This window comes from Saccopteryx leptura, chromosome 8 (assembly GCF_036850995.1).
Source record: "Saccopteryx leptura isolate mSacLep1 chromosome 8, mSacLep1_pri_phased_curated, whole genome shotgun sequence".
In the NCBI taxonomy this organism is placed as follows: Eukaryota; Metazoa; Chordata; class Mammalia; order Chiroptera; family Emballonuridae; genus Saccopteryx; species Saccopteryx leptura.
The window spans coordinates 62677580-62703628 of NC_089510.1; the positions used below are offsets into that span (position 1 = coordinate 62677580).

General features: G+C 35.0%; 1 protein-coding gene across 3 annotated transcripts in view; it reads right to left on the reverse strand.

Moving 5' to 3' along the window:
- Window positions 1-17203: 17203 nt before the first annotated feature.
- IL1RAP (interleukin 1 receptor accessory protein) overlaps window positions 17204-26049 on the reverse strand; it is a 154150-nt gene continuing 145304 nt past the window's right edge. For 2 of the 3 annotated variants that reach the window (XM_066347328.1, XM_066347327.1), the window contains exon 11: window positions 17204-17933. In XM_066347328.1, the coding sequence (XP_066203425.1) occupies window positions 17215-17933 (719 nt within the window). In that variant the 3' untranslated portion in view covers window positions 17204-17214. Of the gene's footprint in view, window positions 17934-21795; window positions 25039-26049 lie in introns of those variants that run through there. The other variant, XM_066347329.1, reaches the window with a different exon arrangement.

The window sequence follows — 26049 nt, forward strand, 5'->3', positions numbered from 1 at the left end:
AAATTCAGAAAAATTGAAGTTGTACCAAGCATATTTTCTGATCATAAAGCCTTGAAACTAGAATTCAACTGCAAAAAAGAGGAAAAAAATCCCACAAAAATGTGGAAACTAAACAACATACTTTTAAAAAATGAATGGGTCAAAGAAGAAATAAGTGCAGAGATCAAAAGATATATACAGACTAATGAAAATGACAATACGACATATCAGAATCTATGGGATGCAGCAAAAGCAGTGATAAGAGGGAAATTCATATCACTTCAGGCATATATGAACAATCAAGAGAGAGCCCAAGTGAATCACTTAACTTCCCACCTTAAGGAACTAGAAAAAGAAGAACAAAGACAACCCAAAACCAGCCGAAGAAAGGAGATAATAAAAATCAGAGCAGAAATAAATGAATTAGAGAACAGAAAAACTATAGAAAAAATTAATAGAACAAGGAGCTGGTTCTTTGAAAAGATCAACAAAATTGACAAACCCTTGGCAAGACTTACCAAGGAAAAAAGAGAAAGAACTCATATAAACAAAATCCAAAATGAAAGAGGAGAAATCACCACGGACACCGTAGATATACAAAGAATTATTGTAGAATACTATGAAAAACTTTATGCCACTAAATTCAACAACCTAGAAGAAATGGATAAATTCCTAGAACAATACAACCTTCCTAGACTGAGTCAAGAAGAAGCAGAAAGCCTAAACAGACCTATCAGTAGAGAAGAAATAGAAAAAACCATTAAAAACCTCCCCAAAAATAAAAGTCCAGGCCCTGACGGCTATACCAGTGAATTTTATCAAACATTCAAAGAAGACTTGGTTCCTATTCTACTCAAAGTCTTCCAAAAAATGGAAGAAGAAGCAATACTTCCAAACACATTTTATGAAGCCAACATAACCCTCATACCAAAACCAGGCAAGGATGGCACAAAGAAAGAAAACTACAGACCAATATCTCTAATGAATACAGATGCTAAAATACTAAACAAAATACTAGCAAATCGAATACAACAACATATTAAAAAAATAATACATCATGATCAAGTGGGATTCATCCCAGAATCTCAAGGATGGTTCAACATACGTAAAACGGTTAACGTAATACACCATATCAACAAAACAAAGAACAAAAACCACATGATCTTATCAATAGACGCAGAAAAGGCTTTCGATAAAATACAACACAATTTTATGTTTAAGACTCTCAACAAAATGGGTATAGAAGGAAAATATCTCAACATGATAAAGGCCATATATGATAAACCATCAGCTAACATCATATTAAATGGCACTGAACTGAAGGCTTTCCCCCTTAAATCAGGAACAAGACAGGGTTGTCCACTCTCTCCACTCTTATTTAATGTGGTACTAGAGGTTCTAGCCAGAGCAATCAGACAAGACAAAGAAATAAAAGGCATCCATATCGGAAAAGAAGAAGTAAAGGTATCATTTTTTGCAGATGATATGATCCTATACATCGAAAACCCCAAAGAATCCACAAAAAGACTACTAGAAACAATAAGCCAATACAGTAAGGTCGCAGGATACAAAATTAACATACAGAAGTCAATAGCCTTTCTATCTGCCAACAATGAAACAATTGAGAACGAACTCAAAAGAATAATCCCCTTCACGATTGCAACAAAAAAAAATAAAATACTTAGGAATAAACATAACAAAGAATGTAAAGGACTTATATAATGAAAACTATAAACCATTGTTAAGGGAAATCGAAAAAGATATAATGAGATGGAAGAATATACCTTGTTCTTGGCTAGGAAGAATAAATATAATCAAGATGGCTATATTACCCAAAGCAATATACAAATTTAATGCAATTCCCATCAAACTTCCAATGATGTTTTTAAAGAAATAGAGCAAAAAATCCTCAGATTTATATGGAACTATAAAAAGCCCCAAATAGCCAAAGCAATCCTAAAGAAAAAGAATGAAGCTGGGGGCATTACAATACCTGACTTCAAACTCTATTATAGGGCCACGATAATCAAAACAGCATGGTATTGGCAGAAAAATAGACACTCAGACCAATGGAACAGAATAGAAAGTCCAGAAATAAAACCACATATATATAGTCAAATAATTTTTGATAAAGGGGCCAACAACACACAATGGAGAAAAGAAAGCCTCTTCAATAAATGGTGCTGGGAAAACTGGAAAGCCACATGCAAAAGAATGAAACTGGACTACTACAGTCTCTCCCCCTGTACAAAAATTAACTCAAAATGGATCAAAGATCTAAACATAAGACCTGAAACAATGAAGTACATAGAAGAAGACATAGGTACTCAACTCATGGACCTGGGTTTTAAAGAGCATTTTATGAATTTGACTCCAATGGCAAGAGAAGTGAAGGCAAAAATTAATGAATGGGACTACATCAGACAAAGAAGTTTTTGCTCAGCAAGAGAAACTGATAACAAAATAAACAGAAAGCCAACTAAATGGGAAATGATATTTTCAAACAACAGCTCAGATAAGGGCCTAATATCCAAAATATACAAAGAACTCATAAAACTCAACAACAAACAAACGAACAATCCAATAAAAAAATGGGAAGAGGATATGAACAGACACTTCTCCCAGGAAGAAATACAAATGGCCAACAGATATATGAAAAGATGCTCATCTTCTTTAGCTATTAGAGAAATGCAAATCAAAACGGCAATGAGATACCACCTCACACCTGTTCGATTAGCTATTATTAGCAAGAGAGGTAATAACAAATGTTGGAGAGGCTGTGGAGAAAAAGGAACCCTCATACACTGTTGGTGGGAATGTAAAGTAGTACAACCATTATGGAAGAAAGTATGGTGGTTCCTCAAAAAACTGCAAATAGAACTACCTTATGACCCAGCAATCCCTCTACTGGGTATATTTCCCAAAAACTCAGAAACATTGATACGTAAAGACACATGCAGCCCCATGTTTATTGCAGCATTGTTCACAGTGGCCAGGACATGGAAACAACCAAAAATCCGTCAATAGATGACTGGATAAAGAAGATGTGGCACATATACACTATGGAATACTACTCAGCCATAAGAAATGATGACATCGGAACATTTACAGCAAAATGGTGGGATCTTGATAACATGATACGAAGCGAAATAAGTAAATCAGAAAAAACCAGGAACTGCATTATTCCATACGTAGGTGGGACATAAAAGTGAAACTAAGAGACATTGATAAGAGTGTGGTGGTTACGGGGGGGAGGGGGGAATAGGAGAGGGAAAGGAGGAGGGGGAGGGGCACAAAGAAAACAAGATAGAAGGTGACAGAGGACAGTCTGACTTTGGGTGATGGGTATGCAACATAATTGACCGACAAGATAACCTGGACTTGTTATCTTTGAATATATGTATCCTGATTTATTGATGTCACCCCATTAAAAAAATAAAATTATTAAAAAAAAAAAAGAAGGTGACAGAGGACAATCTGACTTTGGGTGATGGGTATGCAACATAATTGAAAGACAAAATAACCTGGACTTGTTTTATTAAAGATATGTCTGCAAGCCAGATGCAGCCATCAAAAGAGCCACATCTGGCTCGTGAGCCATAGGTTACCAATCTCTGTGCTAAGGGCTCAAATTAGAGACTTGGTATGGAGTTTTCTGTCCATTGCACCTTATGGAATATCAGGTGTAAGAGACCTATAGAAATTTATAATTCAGATAACAGAAGTATTATGACAAATACAAGTACATAGGAAGGAGCACCTAACTCTGCCTGGGAAAGTTCCTTATTCCTGATAATATTAGAGCCGAACATAAAACACTGAGGGAGCTCTTAGGTGGAGGGGGAGAAGAGTGGGTATTTCAAGCAGAAGTAACAATAGCAAAGGCATATAAGGCATAAAAGTAATGACATATTTGAAAAATAGAGTAATTATTGCTTATGTAGCTTAAAGTCTTAGAATTCTTAACAAGAAGAGTAGAGAAGGTTTTTGGAAGACTTTTTGGAAGTAGGATCAACAAGAGTTGGCAAGCAATTGACTTGGGATGAGTGAGAGGACATATCTCTGAGGTTTGTTTTATACTTTGTGCAGTTCCACTAGCATCTTCTGCAGTTATGAAGAACTCATGAGTTGTACCATGAAAAACAAAGGAGAGTCTAGCTTCGTTATTATTACACTAACTCCAAGAATGTAAGAAAGGCACATAGTAATTTTTTAATAGTATTGATGGGGAAACTATAGCACAAATAATGCTTTACTCGGTCCTATAACAAAAGAATTATAGTTTGGATTAGAACTCAGATATCTTAACTCCAGAGATTTTCTATTTATACACAATCTGACTCCAAAACCAGGCTTTATTTATTTATTTATTTATTTATTTATTTATTTATTTATTTATTTATTTATTTGGCAGGATAAATATATGGGTATATTTCATAACAGGAAGGTTGCTTGGGGTTTATATGGGTAAATAAAAGCATACAACTGTTTAGAAGATAAAAAGTAACTTTTTTAAATATAAAAAAATAGTGAGCCTGGAAATTGAGATTAAAATTGGTTGAGAGAAATTGAAAACACCAGAGCTCACCTATGAACAGAGTTTGTGTGAACTTATCTTTTCACAGCTACTGTCTCCTAACAGTGACAGAAAATGGTAAGGGAGAACAGAAGTTAGCTGTTACCTCTGCAAGTGAGAAATGCATGTTACAAAGTCTAGTTCTAAACAGAGAAAAGCATTGTTTATGATTCCTTGAGTGGAAGTATTGTACCTTTTAAATGTTCTTCCTACGTCCTTAGATCTAGATATTGGTGTGTATATGTGAGGAGGAGCAAAGGTTATTAAAGCATTACTTAGTGAATCAAGGAAGAATAGAATTGTAACAACCTACAGAATTTCTAGTTCAACTCTGTTTTGAGAGCTCAGAAGTCTGAGATACAGAGGAGGAATGACTTGATTATTAAATTTATAATGATAGCAGTTCAGAGCTACTACAAAAGCCTAGGTGACTCCAGAGAAAGCAATTACGTGTTCATCCTTTCTTTCACAGTGGCTACTTTTTAGAATAAATAGTCACTTCCAATCTCTTTAGTGGTGAGCTCCAAATAAAATTTCTATTTCAATACTCAAACCCCAGACCAGGAATGTGGTTATCCAACTCCATTTATCTCATCCATCTGCAGTTCTCAGGGTCTGTTGGCCTCATTTTAGTATAACAGAATGAGGAGAGTGGGGCGCAGGGAGAAAATAAGAAGAGAAAAACACAGAGACAGAAATACCCAGATGATGTAATTCTTTGCAATTCCATAATCTTTCACGAGAAAAAAGATATGTTCTAGCCAGAACAAGACAGTTGACTATCTTCTGAGTTGTGCTATCAATAGGGCAAATTAGTTTACCAGGTTAAAGATGAAGTTAGGAAGGTTAAGGACCAGTCATTTTCCTTTTCTGGACTTCAGTTTATTCAACTGAAAAATACAGTTATCCCTCTATATCTTGAGAGAGGCTGGTTCCAGGACCCCAACAGATAGCAAAATCCACAGATGTTCAAGCCTCTCACATAAAATGGTGTAGTATTTGTATATAATCTACATAGTCTCCCCATATACTTTATTTTATTTTTTTACATCTAATTTTAATTCAGGAATGTAAATCTCTTTTTAATTAAAGTATAGTTGACATACAATATTATATTAGTTTAAGGTGTACAACATAGTGAGATTTCACATTTATATACCTTACAAAGTGATCAAAAAGTCCACTATTCATCTGTCTTCATAAAAGTTTATTGTGATATTATTGACTGTACTCCCTATGTTGTACTTTACATTTCTGTGACATATTTATGTTATAACTGGAAGTTTGTACCTCTTAATCCCCTTTACCTTTTTGCCCATACCCTCACAGCCCAACCCTCTGGCAACTATCAGATTTTCTGTACCTATAAGTCTGTTTGTTTTGTTCATTTATTTAGTTTTTAGATCCACACATAAGTGAAATGATACAGTATTTGCCTTTCTCTGACTTACTTCATTTAACATAATATCCTTTTGGTCTACCCATGTTGTCACAAATGGCAAGATTTTATTCTTTTTTTATGGCTGAGTAATATTACTGTGTGTGTGTGAAGTATATATATATATATTTCTTATTTATCCATTCATCAATTGATGAAAACCTAGATTGCTTCCATTTCTTGAATGTTGTAAAGAATGCTGCAGTGAACATAGGGATACATATATCTTTATACTGGTGCTTTGTTTTCTCAGATACCTGCCCAGAAGTGGAATTGCTGGGTCCTTCTTTGTCTCTTGTTATAGCCTTTGTTTTGTCTGATACAAGTATTGCTATCCCAGTTTCTTTTTTTTTAATTTGAATTTTCATGAAATATTTTCCCATCCCCTTACTTTCAGTATGTGTGTGTCTTTTAGTCTGGAGTCTCATGTAGGCAGCATATGTAAGAGTCTTACTTTTTTATCCATTCAGTCATCCTATGTTTTTTTAAATTTATATTTAAAGAAATTATTGATAGGTATGTACTTATTGCCATTTTAATTACTTTTATACTAGATTTATAAGTGGTAGATCTACTCTCTTTAGTATATGTTTGCCTTTATTAGTGAGATTTTCTTTCCTTCATATATTTTCCTATTTCTAGTTTTGGCCCTTTCTTTTCCACTAAAGAATTCCCTTTAACATTTCTTATAATGCTGGTTTAATGGTGATGAACTCTTTTAGCTTTTGCTTGTTTGGAAAATCTTGATCTTTCCTTCAATTCTGAATGATAACCTTGCTGGGTAGAGTATTCTTGAATGTAGGGTTTTTTTCCCCCTTTCATCTTGTTCAACATATTGTGCAACTCCTTTATGGCCTGCAAAATCTTTATTGAAAGTCAGCTAATAGTCTTATAGGCATTCCCTTGTGTGTAACTTAATCATTTTTCTCTTGCAGCTTTTAAAATTCTCTCTTTATCTTTAACTTTTAACAATTTAATTATAATGTGTCCTGATGTGTGTCTTTTTAGACTCATGTTGTTTGGAACTCTGTGCTTTCTGGACTTGGATGACTGTTCCTTTTGACAGAGTAGGAAAGTTTTCAGCCATTATTGCTTCAAATAGTGTTTTAATCTCCTTCTCTCTCTTTCTTCTCCTCCTGGAACCCCTGTGATTTGAATGTTAGTAAGCTTCATGTGTCCCAGTGGTTCCTTATGCTATCCTCATTCTTTTAAATTCTTTTTGTTGTTGTTGTCCTTCCAATTCAATGATTCCCACTATTCTGTCTTCTTGAATGCTGATTCATTGTCCTGCATCATCTGATCTGCTGCTGACTCCCTTCAGTGTATTTTTCATTTCAGTTGTTAATAGTCTTTCAGTTCTGGTAGATCCTTTATTATAATTTTTATCTCTTTGTTGAAGACCTCACTGGGTTTATCCACTTGTCTGCAGAGTTTAATGCGCACCTTTATGACTATTATTTTTAACTCTTTATCTAGCAGACAGCTCACCTCAGTTTCATTTAGTTACTTTTCTAGGGTTTTGTCCTTTTTGTTGTTATATGGAACTTATTTCTTTCTCTCCTCATTTAGTTGTCTGTTTTTAGTATTAGTTCAGCTAAATCCCTAGTTTTAAAAGGTACTCTGTGTGCCCAGTGGTGGAATCACTCTTGTCACCAGAGCCAGATGCTTCAAAAGTTCCTTGAGTGGACTAATGTGGCTTCTTGTTGTGGCTGAGTCACAATTTCTATGGACACACTGAAGGCAAAACTGGTCCTTGGCCCATTGGCTGTGAGGCTTGGCTACAACTGTTGTGGGCTCACTGGTATGTAGGGAAGTCTTTTGGTGTGGCTGGCTATGAGGTCTAGCCACACTGTTGCAGACACTTCTGTGTGCTGCTGCTGACTAAGGCTTCCCAATGGGTGTGCAAGGCAGGAGCAGCTGAGGAGGGGTAATTACCTGGGTAGGTCCTCAGGGAAACACCAGGGTGTGGTGAACAGTGTTACCAGCATTAGTGGAGAGTGTCAGAAAAGGCACCTATTGGTGTGGGATCAACTAGGTTAAAGAAAGGAAAATACATTGATGCCTGCCAACAGCTCTGATTCAGGAGAAAGTTTCAACAGATACCTGTCTCTCTAGCACACATGCTAAAATTAGTCAATGTATCATCTCTACATATGACCTATGTGCTTTTCTAAATGTTGCCTCTATGCCAGGACTCAGAAAGAGTGCAAGCTGGGTTTCCCCAAACCCTTGGCTCTCCCAGATATAAGTGCCGTTGGTTTCAAAGACAGGTGTTATTTAGGCTCCTCTTCCTGGTACAGGTCCCCCAGACTAGAGTTTGTACCCTTTGCTCTTCAGGGACAACCTCTGCAGTTGTGACATCCCTCTCACTTGTGAGTCACCACATGAGGAGTGTGAAGGGAGATAAGGTAGGACCTGACTAGACTTATTCTCTACTCTTCCTATCTATTTCAATGTAGCTTTTTCTTTTTATCTGTAGATGTAGAATATTTGTTGTGGTAGCCTTCAGGTCATTCTTAGAAATGTAGTAGTTTTGGTGTCTATAAGAAAAGTGAGCTCAGGATCCTTCTATTCTTTCATCTTGAACTAAAAGCCAGGAACCTTGCTTTTGAATGCCCATTTAGCTTGTACATGCAATATTATTCTTTGTGGTTGGTGCACTACTTCTACAACAAACACATCTCTGAATCATTGAGTCCTTCCATATACTTTAAATCATTTCTAGATTTCTTATAATATCTAATACAGTATAAATGCCATGTAAATAATTACTATACTATATTGTTTAGGACATAATTTTTAAAAGTCTGTACATGCTCAGTACAGACATAACTATCATAAGCTTAAAGACATCATCAATTTAACTTTTCTTTCCTCTGAATTTTTTCTACCACAGTTAATTGAATATGTGGATGAAGAACCTGCAGATATGGAGGGCCTACTATAAGTGGTTGTCTATGTTACAGTGCTGGCTTTAAAATATGTTCACAAATTATTTGATTCTCCATTCAAAAAGTAGAGATGAACTCACTTTATCGTGAGTTTGGACCAAGCTCAGGAATGTGTTTTTATAACAAATACAATATTGCACAAGTGATGATATGTCATTTTGGAGACTGGATCATAGAGGACATGGAAGCTTCCACTTTGCTTTGTCTCTCTGTTATCTCTGTCTCTCTGTCTCTGTCTGTCTCTCTCTGAGGTCTCTTGCTCTAGGAAAAGCCAGCTAATATATTATAAGAATACTCAAGCAGCCCATGGGGAGCTGCCTATAGGCCCAGTCAAGTCTTCAGATGACTGCAACCTTGGCCAACAGTTTGATAGCAACCCCATGAGTAAATATAAGCAAGAACTAATCCTGACCTATGGTGGCACAATGGATAGAGCAATGACCTAGAATGTTGAGGTTACCAGTTCAAAACCTCTAGCTTACCCAGTCAAGGCACATATGAAAAGCAACTACTATGAATGGATGCTTCTGACTCCCCATTCCCCTTTCTCTCTCTCTCTTTCCTCACTCTAAAACAAAACAAAAACTATCTAGCTAAGTCTCTTCCAAATTTCTGACCCACAGAAAATATGCAGTATTCAAGCTTGTTTTAAGCTGCTATGAGGTAATTTGTTACATGAAAATACAAAACAAATACTTTTTTCCTTCTTATTCTTTCAGAGTATGATTGTTTTTTGTAGTTTTTAGCCTTTGGAGTTATATGAAATTGTATTGTCTATTCCTTAATTTTAGGTTATAAAAGATTGTAGTTAGACCCCAATATGCTCTAGAAATTACCCCAGCAATCAGCAGGTAAAGGAATTTCTCTCGGAACTCATCTTTTTCTCCAGCTTTCTTTTATAAAATAATAATAATAATACCACTGCCAAGCACGTAATTTATAGATTTGAGAATTTTACATTTATTATATAATTTATCCTTACAACAATCCAAGGAAGTAGGTATTATATTATTCCCATAGATAAAGAAATTGAGATCTTGAGAACAACAATATCTGGTTGAAAGTCACATAGTAAATAAAAGAACTAGTACTCCAATTTAGGTCTTCTTACTTCAATTTATTTTTTTTTTCCTATATTAAAAGCTTTTATAATAGAAATGACCATACAAATTTATTCCCCAAACCCTGTAACTTACTTTATACTTTTTTGCTGCCTAGTCTAATATTTGAGAATTTTTGCATATCTTTCTTCTCTCTTTTACAATACTGAGGTTTGTAAATGAGTGAATGGGTTTGTTTATTTTCATTTTTATCCTTCTGAATCTTCTTAAAAGCCATCTAATTATCTTTGCCTGCAGTCAAGTGGTTAAACCTTTAACACTTTATCATATTTTAGATGAATTATCTCATTACATAAATGTAATAAATAGTGGAGTTCTAACCTCCTTTGGCTATCCAATTGAATAACTACATTGATTATTTTTATAATTTTATTATCTGCATTTTTGTCATTTTAAAGTATTTTTATAATAAGATATAAAAAAGGATTTGACAATGAGTTTTAAGTTTTACACTTCACAAAAAGTATTGTTTTTAATTTCAAAATTTATTTTTACTGTTTCCCTCCAAATTTACAATATGTAATCTTTGATTATTTATTGAAGCATTTGCAAATATTTCTAAAGGTACTTAAGGCAATTATTCTTTACAAGAGTACACATCTGAATCATTTTCAGAGATTTAGTAGTCTGAAGTACACCCTAAATATGTGCAATATTTTCAAAGATGATGTCTAATTCTGATTAAGAACAACTTATGCAAGTTGTTTCAGAATAATGGTACTAAATCATAAATTAATGACAGGTATGTGGCACAGTTTTTGACAATAGAAAATCTATAACTTGTTATGAATATCGTTATGTCTTAAGTGAAAAATAAGTAAATATCATATTTGATCATAGTTCATTTGTTTTTTCTTCCACTAAAGCAATGAACTATTGAAATTCCCCTCACTTAGAGTAGAATGAAAATAGTTCACGATCTGAGTTCAGTTTATTTGGAATCTTTCTGCTTTTTTTTCATGAGCCCATTTCAAAGAGCCAGACTTTCCATTTAAATATTATCATACTAAGTATTTTGAGTTGTCCAAGGAAAAAACTTTATAAAATATTCTCTAAAGAATTTTGAGTGTATCAATATTCTCCTTGCTACATTAGGAAATAAAATTTTTATTTTGGTCAACATTTGAATTTATTAACACAGATCATGGTTCTTTAAGCACTGATCTTGACTAACCCAAAAAGAGTTTTCCAAATGATACCGCACAATATTAAAGTCATATAAAAATTCAAATATTTAATACAAACATAGAATTCAAATAATAAAGAGAGTAAATGCATAGATAGCAACAAACTTCATAATCCCCACAGCTGTACTTGTCTCATTCTTCATCTGAGTTTTAGCATGTTCAGTTTAAATTACTTATTTAGCTCTTCAGATAAATGGATCAAGTGATACTTTCTAATGACTGTGTTACATGCTCTCTTGTGCTCTAAATGTATTTAATTCTCCTGAGGCTCCTTGGATATTCAAAAATGAAATGGCTCATTGGCAGACAGTTTGAGCCTCACTTTCTTAGAGAACTAACCAAAGCCACTAAATGGAAGTTAACCAAATATAGAAAATTTCTAACTTTTAGAATGCTTCCTCTTAACCAGAAGCTGTAATTATTATTATACATTCTTTCAACCACTTTTACTGGGGGGGGGGGCATTTATATACAAGGTCTACTCTTTTTTGTCTACTTTCTCCCTTACCACAACTACTTAACTTGACACTTTGGCAAACTGAGGTGGGTTGTTGGCAGCAAGGTCCTTCTAGACCTTTATTATCAAAGTATGTGACTTATCTTTGTTTGAAGGTCTTTTGCCTCTTCAAGCAATCTCAGTATTTCACATTTAGAAAAAAGACAGTATGTCTATATCAAGTACTATTATATTTTTCTCTTCCAAGCAATACAGGAAGATTGCATTTTCCAGCTTTCTCTATGTCTAGATTCATAGTCATAGGTAATTTTGGCCAATGAATTAATTGCAAGTGAGAGTAATAAGTGTAATGTTTAGGCTGGAGCATAAAATAACAGGAAACCACACATGTCAGATGGCAAATTTAGAAAAAATTAAGTCCCTATGCTGAACATGTAGCATAAATAAGAAATAAATGTCATTATATGAAGTTACTGAAATATTGGGGTTTTTTGTTAGTACAAGATAGCTTATCTGATTCTGATTAATACATATAATGGTTACAAAAATCTTAAGATATCAGATATCAGTGTTTAATGTTTCATATTTTAAAAATACACTCTAATAAGCACTCTTCTATACACCTGTCTCCTTGCCGAGGCATCTCCAAGGGCTAAATATGCCCTATATGTTTATTTATTGCCTTTAAGCACCTGATTAAACGGATGATTCGTAGTCCTCCTTGGCTGGAGAAGATCAGAGCCTACAATGGTAAAAGAGGAGTTAAAGAGAAATAAAAATTAATGATGCTTAAACTTTTTGTGTATTAGAATCACTTGGGGAGTTTATTTCTAGTGCAAATGTGCCCCACTCTAGAGATTCTCATTTAGTTAATCTTTCACTGGGCCAATAAATATGCATTCAGTGTAAACCCAAAATGGTTCAGATGTGGATGCATAGTGGAATACACTTTGAGAATACACTAGAATACACTAGTCTCTAATAAGGCCCTTTTCCCTCTAATAACCTGAATAATAATGTTTTTAATAATCCCTTTGAGGAGTATGAATGTTCATGTATGTCCTCATGCCTCCTGACCATCCAGAGTTCGATCGTACAAAAATTTTTATTTTAAAAATGTATAAGGCAACATTTTTAAAAAAGACAAATGTATGTTCTTCTTGTTTCCATAAATTGGTTATTAAACAAACATGATTTTAAGTTAATAAAAGTGTAACTGAAACTAATTTTTTTGAAAAAAAAATTCACTCCCAAGGGTCAGTGAGCATGAAAAAAACTCACTACTCAAAGGGTTAATAATGTGGAAAGGTTTGAAAGAATTCTCAAAGGTAGAGTTTGACTCTTTAAGTACATTATCTAAATTATCAAGAATATAATGTTAAAATGCAGACTCCTAGACAATCCCCAGTACCTACTAAATCAGCCCCTTTCCAGGATGGTTTGCCCTGGGATGTTCATTGCAAGACACCCTTCAAATGTTTCTTAGTTTGAAACCATTGCCGAAGGGATTGTTTGTCCTTCTGTGCATATAGTTAAGATTAGTTCAATTTATTTTTCATGACTTTCACATGAACATTAGTTCAAGAACATTAGTTTCCTCAACTACTTCAAATCTTCACACTAGAAGTAGGTATATTATTACTAGAGCTTTTACTATTATAAGAGGAGATAACTGAAACTCACAGTGTGAATCACAGCTGCTGAAAGATTAAATTTGTTTTCCCAGGTAAGTGGTGAATATATTTTTATTTTCCTTTAAGACAAATACAAATGATATATTTTGGGATAAAAATTATAGCATGAATATAGAGCCCAAAACACAACAACAACAACAAAAAGAATTCTACTTTTAAAACACTTAAGCAAATGTTATAATATTTTAAAAATTGAATTATATAAAATGATAATATAACAGGGCCAGATAACACATCAGATAACTGATATGGTATTTAATTAGCTGTGTGTGGGTTTACATTAACTGCCATTTTGATTTAAATGCATAATTGTTCAGATTAAATAGTTCTAATGAGGTAGCTTTCTAATAGAAACACTTCCACTTGAATTTTACACAAATAATTCTAGAATTGGCCCTGGTTTAGGTATAATATGCTTAGTATGAAGCCCAACCCTTTCACTATTTGGCTGAGTGTTATCAGAAAAAACACAACTTGGTTAATATGTTCCTGTTCTGTACTGCTTTTGTGCATTTTGCTAGAGTAAAAAAAAAAAAAAGCAATGTATATAAAATCAATTTCTAAGTCAAATTATTATACAAAGCTAAGTTTATGCAACCATGAAAGTGAATTTTACTTTGGGTATAGTACTGGCCAACACTTATTAAGCAATTATGATGTGCCAGGTACTGTGCTAAGCATTTACATGCATTATATTTTTAATGCCCCCAAACCCCAGTGAGATTATTAATATTATTCTCATTCTAGTTAGCAGAAGATTGAGGTCCAGAAAGTCCATGGTCAAACAGTTTAGAAGCAGAAGTCATGTTCATCACTACTTGAATTAAAACTCGTGATCCTAAATAGGTAGTATTCTTATGTAAATAATATCCATTTAACTTATAACTATGTCTTTTCAGTTATGAATATACATGACCCGAAATAAAATTTTATTTATTATTGTTTGCCTCACTGAAATACATGGCACTGAATATACCATTCATTTGTAGAATATTGGGTCAGAGACTAATAACTAACATAACCTCCTAGAGTTTCTCCATACAATAAAAGCATGGTATTATCTTTCTGATTCTTATCTAACTAATGGATAAAACCATGACTTTATACTACTAACACTGCACTTATATTGAGAACACTGCAATTATCTCACTGCTTATTCATGAGAAGAGTTCCTGTTTCATATTCATACCTCTGTCAATAGTCCTTTCATTTATTTTTCTTCACTAAAATATAATTTAGGAATAAGACTAATTCTGAGTAAAACCATTCTCTTCTTTCTTAGGATATAAAGTAGCTTTCATTACCAACTCTTAACAGATTTGGAAAGAAACTTCTGTCTTACAGGTAAAGATTCTGGAACATGCATCAAGGATAGATGAATCTTTTTAAGAAGGAATACAACATTATAAAACATAGGTTGTGCACAGTCATTTCCTGCTGATCATTTGGGTAGTGTGGCCTGTCATTTCTCATTAGAAGTCCCATGAAGAGTCACATTTACTCTGGAGGTCATTATTTCATCATTTTGTTTTTAAATAGTTAAATAGCTTCTTATTTCAATGGGAAAGGAACCAGCTTCTCTTTCCAAGAGACTGGAAGAGGCTGACACTCATTGGGTCATGACTCACTGGAATCCTAGGCTAATATATTGACTGCCCAGGTCTGCAATGTTCTTTAGCTCTTTTTCTTCTGTTTCTTTTCAGGAGGAGTAGATTGTGCTTCTACTTTTCTTACAGTAGAGCCACCAGATAGGAAACCTCTACAGAGTAGAGGGAGCACACTATTTTCCAGCTTTTTCTCCTCTGATGCTGTGTTGCTGTGTTAGGTCAGATCAGCCTTATTCTGAGGGTTCAGTGTTTTCAATTTAGAAAAGGGATAAATATCTCCCCTTATTTTCTTCACTTGTCCAGTTTCAATATTGCCAGGGATACTTGAATCTGCAATCTGCATTTGGACTTAAATTCTTTGGGTAAATATTCTAGATCTCAAAATACAAACTAGTGGCCTTCAGGTGGGATATGTGATCTTGTATTTTGGTTAGTTCTTTGCTTTCTTTTCTCTTATTTTTTAAGATAATTTTTTAAGTCATTCTATAATAGAGAGTACATAAAAATCTGAATTTTTGGATTCTTCTTAAAAACTGAAGTATCTTCCAACAGTGTGCCTAAGTCAATGAAAAAATCAAGATGGAGTTTAGTAGCCTGACCAGGCAGTGGCGTAGTGGATAGAGCATTGGACTGGGATGCAGAGGACCCAAATTAGAAACCCCAAGGTCACCGGCTTGAGTGTGGGCTCATTCGGCTTGAGCATGGGCTCACCAGTTTGGGCGCAGGGTGACTGGCTTGAGCGTGGGATCATAGACATAAACCCATAGTTGCTGGCTTGAGCCCAAAGGTTGCTGGCTTTAGCAAGGGGTCACTTGCTCTGCTGTAGCCCCCTGGTTAAGGCACATATGAGAAAGCAATCAGTAAACAACTAAGGTGCTGCAACAAAGAATTGATGCTTCTCATCCCTCTCCCTTCCTGTCTGTCTGTTCCTATCTGTCCCTCTCTCTGACTCTTTCTCTGTCAAAAAAATAAAAATAAAATAAAATAAAATAAAATAAATGATGGAGCTTAGTAGAGGCTGCTCCCTCTTTAAAGAAATAAATACTCTTCAATTACCTACAGACCCAATCATCTCTATCATCTCTCTGACTGGGAGGTCAAATGCCATGTGCCTCTTGTGATTGTGCTAAAATATTTAGAGTGAAGAGGTATGCACCTATATCTATGTTCATATAGACAGTGCCCCTATACACATGACGAGCATGCATATTATGCTTTATATACCTTCCTTTTTTTCTTTTCTGACCTTCTGATATTTGCAGGCACTTAAGTTAATGATCCTTTTTCAGAATCCTGAATAAGATGGGATTCATAAACAAAACTCTACACTAAACCCCTAATAATACTGAACTTTTCTGCTGTCAGTTCAAAAAAATATAACAAAATTTTTGTGTTACCATCTATTTCATTTGAAACATTTTCTCACTTTTTTTTTTTTGGTCCTTTCTTACGTATCTCCTAATGTACATATCATAGAAAGAAGCTAAAGAGACATCTCAGCTTTCCTAATACCTAAGCCAAAACTTGATTTCCTGAAATGGAATATTCTTCTGATATAAATTTGAAAGCCATAAAAAGTAGAGAAGAGAGAGAGAGAAGAGTGAAATTTTGTTAGTACAAATGAAATCACATAAAAATATAACTTTATTGATGCTAACAACTTTAGGCAGTTTAGGGAACACTAGTTTACAGTGAGTCGGAGAACACCGTGGAGCCCTGTGTGGGTCACTTTGGTTCTCCCGAGGAAAATGTGCTGTAGGTTTCTTGTTGAGTTTAGTCCTATAGCTTCCACTGAAACTCCTTTCCATGTTGTTCCCTTGGGATATACACACCCCGTAAGTGTCATAGCTCAAGTACACCTGATTGACTCATAACATGAGGTTGATTAACACACACAAAGAAAACATTTAAATTCTTCACTGAGTTTTAAAGCTTTGGGCAAGATAGATCAGCCTTTAGGTGACTTGCACATACTGACCTGCTAGGGGCCAAGAAGAGTGTGCTCTTCTGAGGCCATTAGAGGCAAAAATTCTGGATGCAGGTCCTTCTGGTCTTTTGTTTCCTAGAAATAAATAGTTTTTAAAAATCAATAAAAGGGACACCACCTGTTAGTCCATTAGATGATAAAAAGATCAATTATTCCCATAAGTTCATGATACAAAGAGGGCTGGTAGAGACTGCAGCCACCACCCACCCCATAGTAATTATAGGATATAAAAGTCGTTGTTATTAGATAAATCCGTGAAATGGTGAAGAGCAAGGGCCGAGATCTGGGGAGCAGGGGTTTCCAATCTGGTACCATTCTGTATCCATTGAGTTTCTGACTCTTGGGGAGTAGGCTTACAGAGGTGTGTCTCCCACTGGGGCTGGGTATGGATCTCTGCCCGGCTCTTGCTCCTAAGGTGACTCTCTCCTTCACAGTAGGTGACGCAGCAGCGACAGGCTGCAGAAGGCTTCCCTCTGTGCTTGGACATCATGCCTGAGGCTGCAGAGGCACTTGCAGCCCTCCCTAAACTCTGAAGTTCTGGGGGCTCTTTCAAACGACTTCTCCTCCTTTGAACATGGTCCAGACTGATGTCAGACTGAGAAGAACAGCTCTCATTCCAGCCGGAGCTGGCACTCAGACTTCGTAGGGGAAGAGCCAACCGCAACGCCTTCCAGAATTTAGAGCCGGATTGTTTGGATTTTTCCCCTTTCCAGCTCACAAAAGACACAGACTCTTTCAGCTGCAGGATGCCTGGGTGTGGATGCTCAAGGGGACGATATTCAACCACAATGAGCTTGGTAGCAATGGAGTTCTGGCACATGACACCCAATTTAAATTCCAGCATGCTGATGCTCTTTTCTGTTACATAGTCTGGGCTCAGGACAACAATCATCCTTCGGCTCCTCTGAATGAAGTCAAAAACTGCTTCCACTGTATCTACAGAAAAAATGAAAAGATAGGACAATGCCTAGTAAAAACTTATATAAGTTTCAGCTCATCATTGTCTTTCCTACAAAAGATAGGCAATGAATAGACCTTCAAAGATGAGAGATTAACCACCTCTGAAATTAGCCACTGATTTCAGCTCTATTGGTAAATTATTTCTTGGTTTAAAATATTCTTTCCTATCATTTTTATCTGGTGGTACTAGATTGATACCCTAAAATATTTAAAATATTTGGCAACAATTGTGATCTTTGTTTGCCAAATTGTGATTTGGCAAAAATTGTGTATTTTCTTCTGATTTCTAGATTAAATACCTTCAAGATTTTTATCTTATTACCCATATGATATGGTATCAAGTCTCTTCTCTACTTTTATCATTTTTCTCTGTGTAGTACTCAGTTTATATATGTGTGTCTTAAGAATAGTATTCTGAAGAGGACTGAACACAGCACTCCAGGCATAGTCTGATCAGCAATGAGCAATAGGTAATTACCATCTTCTACGATGTATATAGCTATACTTTTTGAACCTTAAAATTTTTGGATACAACATCAAACAGTTTATACATAGTATTGACCTTGTTGCCAATCCAAATTCCTTATCCTTTTTTCAATTTGTGTGTGGGTGTGTTTGGGTATGTGTGTGAAGATATGGTTTAGCAATAAATTAAAGGGGAAACAACACTGACAATGGGTAAGAATAAGTCAGTCAATCAAGACTTTTGGCAAAGCATTCAATTCTAATAGTTACTGGGGTGGATTTGGAGGGATTCCAATGGGGAAGGTTTTGACATAAATGTAGGGCTTAACTCGTCATTAGATGTAAGAGCTTAAACAATGTTACTTTCTGAAGGAAAATAATTCCAAGTGTATAAATCACAGCTATTGGCAATCTGAAAACAGGTGCTGCATTCACACCATGAGGTGCTTTGGGGGTAAGGGGTGAAATAGTGACCCAGAGTCTTGTCATCCTGTGAAGACAAGCTGAAAGTTTACTATGAAATTGGTCATTATGAATGTGTCAGGAATAAAGGAGTAAGGTTCCATAAAAGATTTGTTCTTTCTAATTAGTGAATTAAACATGGTTTGGAAGGGAAATTGGGAGGACAACGTTTAAGAACTTTTAACTGTTTTGAAGAGAACAGAGTGTTTTCTTGTTTCGATCTTAAAAGAGAAATCTAAATGCTCACTGATCTTCGAAGCCCATCTATCTGCGCATGCAAGCATGTTTTGTAAACTCCTTTGTTTTGTCTAGTCTTGCTCAGAATTTTATTAGCAGCCTTTCACAAAACTGAGAATGTGAGAGTAGGAAGTTGACTGCTTCTCCCATCTCATGGTAAATACAATATACCTTTGAAATAACATGGACAGTTTTTCATTACAAGAAACTTGCACAATCAAATTGTGTGTGTTTCACTTTAAAATAGCCACTGGAGAGACCACTGTTGAAAACAAAACAGTATCCTACGTCTTCTAAAAAAAAAAAAAAAGCCAGTAGCTTTTTAAAAAATTATTAGCCTTTTATTCTAAAAGTTGGGGATTTGCATTTGAAAGAGGACTGTGCTAAATAAACAAATGTGGAATTCCAGACTTTGAGGGATGAATGTATAAGATGTTTCTCTGGTGGAGGTAAGGCTACCTACCCCTATGGGATCTTCATAAAGTACTTTGAAGGAAGTTTTATCGTTTATGGCATATTTTAATGTCTTACATATTGTCAAAACTTCATACCTGAGGATGCAAATTATTATTATTTTAATGCTGAAGATTATTTGGAGAGGGAGTTGTAAATTAGATCTTTATTCTGTTTGGCTCAAAAGCATTAGTTGTGGCTACAGAATCTGTTACTAAATTAATTTTCAACTCACATTTCCTGGTCTAGAACTCTTCAAGGCAGAATACTTTTGCCTTTAAAATTCATAGCCTCTCTGAAATGCCCCTACAGCTAAATTAGGGCTGCAATATTTTTCTCTGGCCAGGTTATTCGTGTATAAAAAAGTAGAGAACCTCTTTCTGCTTGTCTCTGTTTCTTAAGACTTAAAGTGTAGTAAAGAAATAAACTCGGGACATCTAATTTGGATATTAGATCTGAATTCAAATATTGGTTTCTCCCATTATCTACTTTTGTCTTAATATCTTTAAGTCTGAATTTATCCATCTATAAATTACATATAATGAGAGCAAATTTTGTTGTTAAACAAATTAGACATACCCAAATGTACAAGTCTAGCAATCACAAATTAAAATATGGACTAATGTTGGTTGAATCTGAATCACTCTTTGATGGTAACTTTAGAGAATCACCTTAGTATGTGAGTTTGTGAGAGTCAAAAGTTTTGAAAATTCTGTCTTTTCAGTTTAAAATACACGTGGATAAAAAATATTACTGAAACTCTTAATCTCTTAGCTTATTGCTAAAATTACTTCATATCCCTTGGGTAGAGACAGAGAAATAAGATAGACTAGTTGTTGAATATGTCTCTTTTATCATACTGTGACTTTACCTGTGTCAAAGACTTAGGCACATCCATGAATAACTGAAGAAAGTATCTTGAGAGTTTTAACAAGCTCATTAATAGCCAGATAACCACAATGACAAAATTACTGATGAAAATGTTGTTATTGAAACTAAATAGTCATCATTATGTTCTAGGAGTTCACTTAATATGTCCAGGGTTGGAAGAAACTTCAGATTCATCACCACTTATCCAGTGTGGAAAGCCCATATACAAAATCTTAGTAAGATTCATCATATCTCTGCCTGTACACCTCTAGTAATGAGAACCTAATATCTTCAAAGACAGTAAATGTATTATTGTTCAACTCTGTTTTAGAGTTATTTACTGAGCAGAAATGTGTTTCAATATACTCCTCACTCATTGATTCTAAGTCTCCTCTCCAAGAACGGTTGTGAAAGTGAAAAATTCTTCAGTAGAAAATTTTGATTAATCAGTTCACTTATAGGAATTCAATAAAAATAGAATAAATAAAAAATTTTAAGCAAGATTTTTTTTTTCTGTCACCATGAACTTATTAACTCAAAATAAAATGAATTTCCAAATGCTTATCTTATTTATTTCAAATTTGTGATAGAAATGTATTTGATTCATTTTTGAAAATTAACATATATTAACTAAAAGCAGGGTATTAATTAATTGATCTCATTCCAAAACAACTGCTATTGGGTTGCATTAAAGCCTTTAAAAGATAAGAGCTTCCTATAAGCTACCCAAGTAGCAAGTTGAACAAAAATGAACAGACTTTGTTTTTGTTTTGAAAGAATCTCTCAAGCGCTGGTCGGATAGTTCAGTTGGTTGGAACTTCATCCTGGAGCACAGAGGTTGCTAAATTAATTCCCTAGTCTGAGCACATACAGAAGCAGCTTGATGTTCCTGTCTCTCTCTCCCTGCCTCTTTCAAAAAACAAACAAACAAATGAAAACCATACAATGAAGAAGATAAAAATAAAAAGATATCTCCTTCTCTTCATCCCCTTTTTTGCCTTTCTCTCCCTGCCTCTCTGGCTTTCTATACACACACACACAAACACACACACACACACACAAACACACACAAACACACACACACACAAACACACACAAACACACACACCTTTGTTGACTAGAGGAACCTATCTTTTTCTGAAGTAATTTTTAATTCATATGTAAAGAAAATGTTCTTGAGATGAAGTTCCTACTTTTCTCAGATTTCCCTCAGACAAAGAAACTTAGCTAGTATAACATAACATTTTTTATGTGTATCATTTTTATTCTCATTTCTTATGCCCACACATGAGAATAAAGACATAAAACACATGCACAAAATGAAATTCAAAGCTGAAAATAAATGGTTTATTTTGAAAATAAATTTACAAATCAAATAAAAAATGGAAAATACAAAAGCCTATGAATAAAATAAAAAAGACAATCTTAAAATATTAAAACCTATGGAAGAAAATGTAAAATTAACAAATGAAGTGACACTTCTGTTCCCTAATACAATGGAGTGCTTTTTAATTAGAATCCTAGGTAATCATCTAAGTTACAATACAGAAGAGAATTAAATAAATTTTATATAATTGTGTAATTAGACATTCTATATAGCATAGTTCTTTACTAACTTTTGTGCAGGTCTTTACATTGTATATCTCAAACAATTAAGGTTGTTAATTTTTAACCTAAGAGAGATGCTTTTTTTGTTTGTTTGTTTTCTTTTTTAATATATAAGAGCAATTTCTTCCTGCTCTCTAAATTATGTTGTGTTGTCTCCCTCATATATTCTGTATTAGGCATCTTCTGGGACATAAAACAAACAAAAAGCCTTGAAAACAAGTTCTTATAAAATGAGACAAATGTAAATTGAAATGCTTTAGATTTTAGCATTTGGAAAAATTCAATACCAAAGGCAAGAATATAAATAGGCAAAAAAATACCAAGAAGTTTCTGGGGGCTTCCAACAGCATTTGAGATAAATATAGAAACCAAAAGTGCAAAAAAGAAAAGCAGTGTTGGCAAGAGAACAGAGCCCTGGTGATGGGACATTGCCCATTCACCTAAAGCTTATGCAAGAATTTGATATACAAAGCTTATCTGGAGTCTAGTCTCCTCTGGTCTTGTGAGTGAAGAACTGTTAGGAGGAGTAACTGTGGTTTGTAACAAGAAAAAACATTAACAAGGCTTAAAATGTTAGATCCAAGAGTGACTTCTAGAACAGTTTTATAGTAAAAGACTCAGGCTTTCATTCAATTAAAAAATCAATAACTCCACTATAAAAGTGATTTATTATGTACTTTAATACTCCTGAAGGATTTTTAAATTTAAGATGGTTTTAGAATTGCTTGACAACATTCATACTACTTAAATAAGGGTTTCCTTAAAATATTAATCGCGTTTCATGGGCTACTCAGGCTGATTTATAGGCATTTTATTTTCTCTCCTTTATTATTCAACAATCTGAATAGAGGTTTATTTCTCAAGTTGAACACTGTGATTCACATAACTTAGTTTTTAAGTGTGTGTGCCCAAAACATAGTAATAGATGACCAGTTAATGCTATTGGCTACTGCTTAGCAGGGACAACAGAAGCTCTGTACACAAGAGATTCCACTGCACCCAGATCAACTGCAGCAGCAGTAAGTTTTCTATACTCATTTAGGGAAGGTAACAACAGCTACCACTCTGTGAGCTGTGGATTCACAAATAATATTAGTGTATAGAAAAAACTGATTCTGAAGCATTACAGTCAAAACATAACTTAAATACTGAACAAGATTTCCAGTGGCTTGTTATATTGTGCTAATGACTATTTAAAGTCATATGCATGTGTTTGTGTATGTATGTGTGTGTAAACACACAAATATAATTCATGTATGTATATATGTATATATACACATATAATTCATGTATATTTAAATGTAATATAGATACATATATATAGTTTGTGTGTGTGTATATGTATACACATACACACATATATATATAAGATAGATATTTATCAGTCTGTAAACTCTGGACTTAGTTTTCACTTTTCCAAATTTTAAGAACAATGAAAGTTTACTAAAAGCAAACTAAAACAAGTTCCATTCATGGTGACTTTTCAGCTGACTTGTTTTGAGAAAGTTTATTAATTGTATCTGTGAATAAAGTAGGAAAAATACTAAGGGTTCAGTTAATTTTCGTAGAATATTAATGCTAAGAGCAGCTTTTCAGGTCACTGAGTTTAACTTCCACATTTTATAATGGGGAAACAGAAATAAGTGAGGATAAGTCACTTTCCTAATATTCACATTAGTAAGGCTGAGATGAAAAGACAAGTGGCCAAACACCCTGGTTTGCTCTTTTCTCACAAGCCAAAAAATGCCCTAAAAGCATTTTGCTATTATTTTACTCTATTAGCACCATTAGGAGAAGCTGCCTATCAGAGTGAACTAAGTGTGGAACCACCTGCAAACTCAAGAGTAACTGATAGAGGCAAGTTACAGTAGACAAGAAAGTTGGAATGATACATATGGGTTGACCTACAGATATTCAGAAGTTTACTATAATAAACAATTATCTTTTCAAAGTTGACAAATATGATTATCAACTACCTGAGATAGGGGGCACAGTCCTTTATATCAGTTCTAAGGAACATTTTTAGCTATACTCTTTTATATTTTCTAAGTGAGTGGCAGTCTTGCTGAGACAGTGTATGATACAGAAGAATGGCGAAAGAGCTCATTATCTTCAGCTGAAGTCAATATAGACCCTGATTATCTTTTTAACAGATGAGTTATAATAAAAGAAAAAGAAAACTATACATACTTGGAAACTCATAATGACCCTGCTAACAGATGACTTATCTTTAAGGGGTCTTTTACTACATAGCCAAAGGCTGCCCTATAGTGCTAAAACGAGAGAAAGAGAAAGAGAAAGAAAAGAGAGAAAAAGAGAAAGACAAAGAGACATGTAAAAACAGGGATGGAAAACACAGAGGACAAAATTTGCATCAACTAAGTCTTTGCCTGCAAAGAATATAGTGACATCAGACACTAGTGACAGACGGGTGGCACAATCATTCTAAATCTTAGCATTGCCTGAGGAAACAGGACTACCAGTTATATAGTCATCCTGAATTCATCCCATCCATAGCATTGTTTTCTGTCCATGAAACAATAAATGCGGTACAAAGAAGGAGAAACTCTTTCTTCTTGGAGTACCCTTGGATCTGTTTGACTCTTTCATTGCCCCTTTCATACATTTTTCAAGGATGAATAAGAGAGACCCTGCTCGCCCCTTCTAGACCACCTGGCACTTTTCTTCACTGGCATGGCCACCTGCAGCTGTTTCCAGAACCTGCCCTGTGGATACTTGGATTTCTCCCCTTTCCATTTAATGACCGTGAGCACCGTCTTAGCCCTCTTCAGCTCTTTCACCTTCGTCTCCTTCACAGCTTTGTATTGTACTAAAATGACGTTGATGTTTCCCCGAGAGGCCATGTTTTCTAGGCCAGCCTTGAGCTCCAGGAGGGCTTGGGTTCCCTGGAGCACGTAGTTGGGGCTTAGGATAACCAGGAGGCGTCTGCTTTTCTGAATGAAGCTCAAGGTCTCATCTGTGACAACTGGGAAAGAAAACACCATGGGGATTAGTGTTGACCAATAAACCCCCCAAAGCGGGGAGTTTGAGGAGCAAGGGTTGGGGACTTAGGGTACCAGCATGAGAGCTGAGGTGACACTTTTGACCAAGAACACTGAACAACTTAATCCTTAGATCCTTTCACTCCGTTCTCTTGGTGCCACGCTCCTGAGGAAGAACAGAAACTATATGCACATATGCCAACCACAAAATAATTCCACACAGGACTGAAGCCAAAATGTGCTCTCATGACCTTGGTCTTCAAAAGCATTAGTTGGGACGTTAAAGGATAAAAGGGTTGTATTAACATAAATTTCTTCAAGCCCTGTAGCATATTGTGCCCCATCCAAAGCAGTTCCTGAGCCCTTTCTCCCCAAAGAAACCATTTACCAACTTTCAAGGGCCAGTTGAGCGTTCAATAATACATACAATGTAGAATCAAAGTCATAGAAATTCATTTTTCGCAAACACAGAACAGTAAGAGCAGGAATCTTCCTTTTTTTTTTTTTTTCAGTCCCTCTCTGTTGCCAGACACCTCCCCACTAAAATGTCATTCGAATAGGACCTAAAAAACATCTAACCAATCTGAATGGCATTTTGGCTGGTGTCACGTTCTCAGCTTAGCTTTCTATTTCTCTGCTCAGGAGACTCAATTAATGCTCGGATCTTTCTGCTTATACTCTTATCGTTACGAGGAAGCCACGTGTTTCGGCAGCTGCTAACTCATCTGTCTGCCTTCACTACTAGGCAAATGCTTTCTTCAGGTCAGAAAAAGAAGAAAGATCAAGGGAAATGAAAATGCACTTTAATTTTATTCTGTTGTCAAGGACTTTGATTTGTTCCTGTCACTAAATTCTTGGGAATTATCTGTCTTGAGGTTGCTTATCAAAGACTCTAAAACCCTTTACCTGGAGTTCAGGTAGGAAACAACTCCAGGGAATGAACTAGTGTTGTGGAAAGCTATCCCATGACTCACCATACTTTCCTAAACTGACAC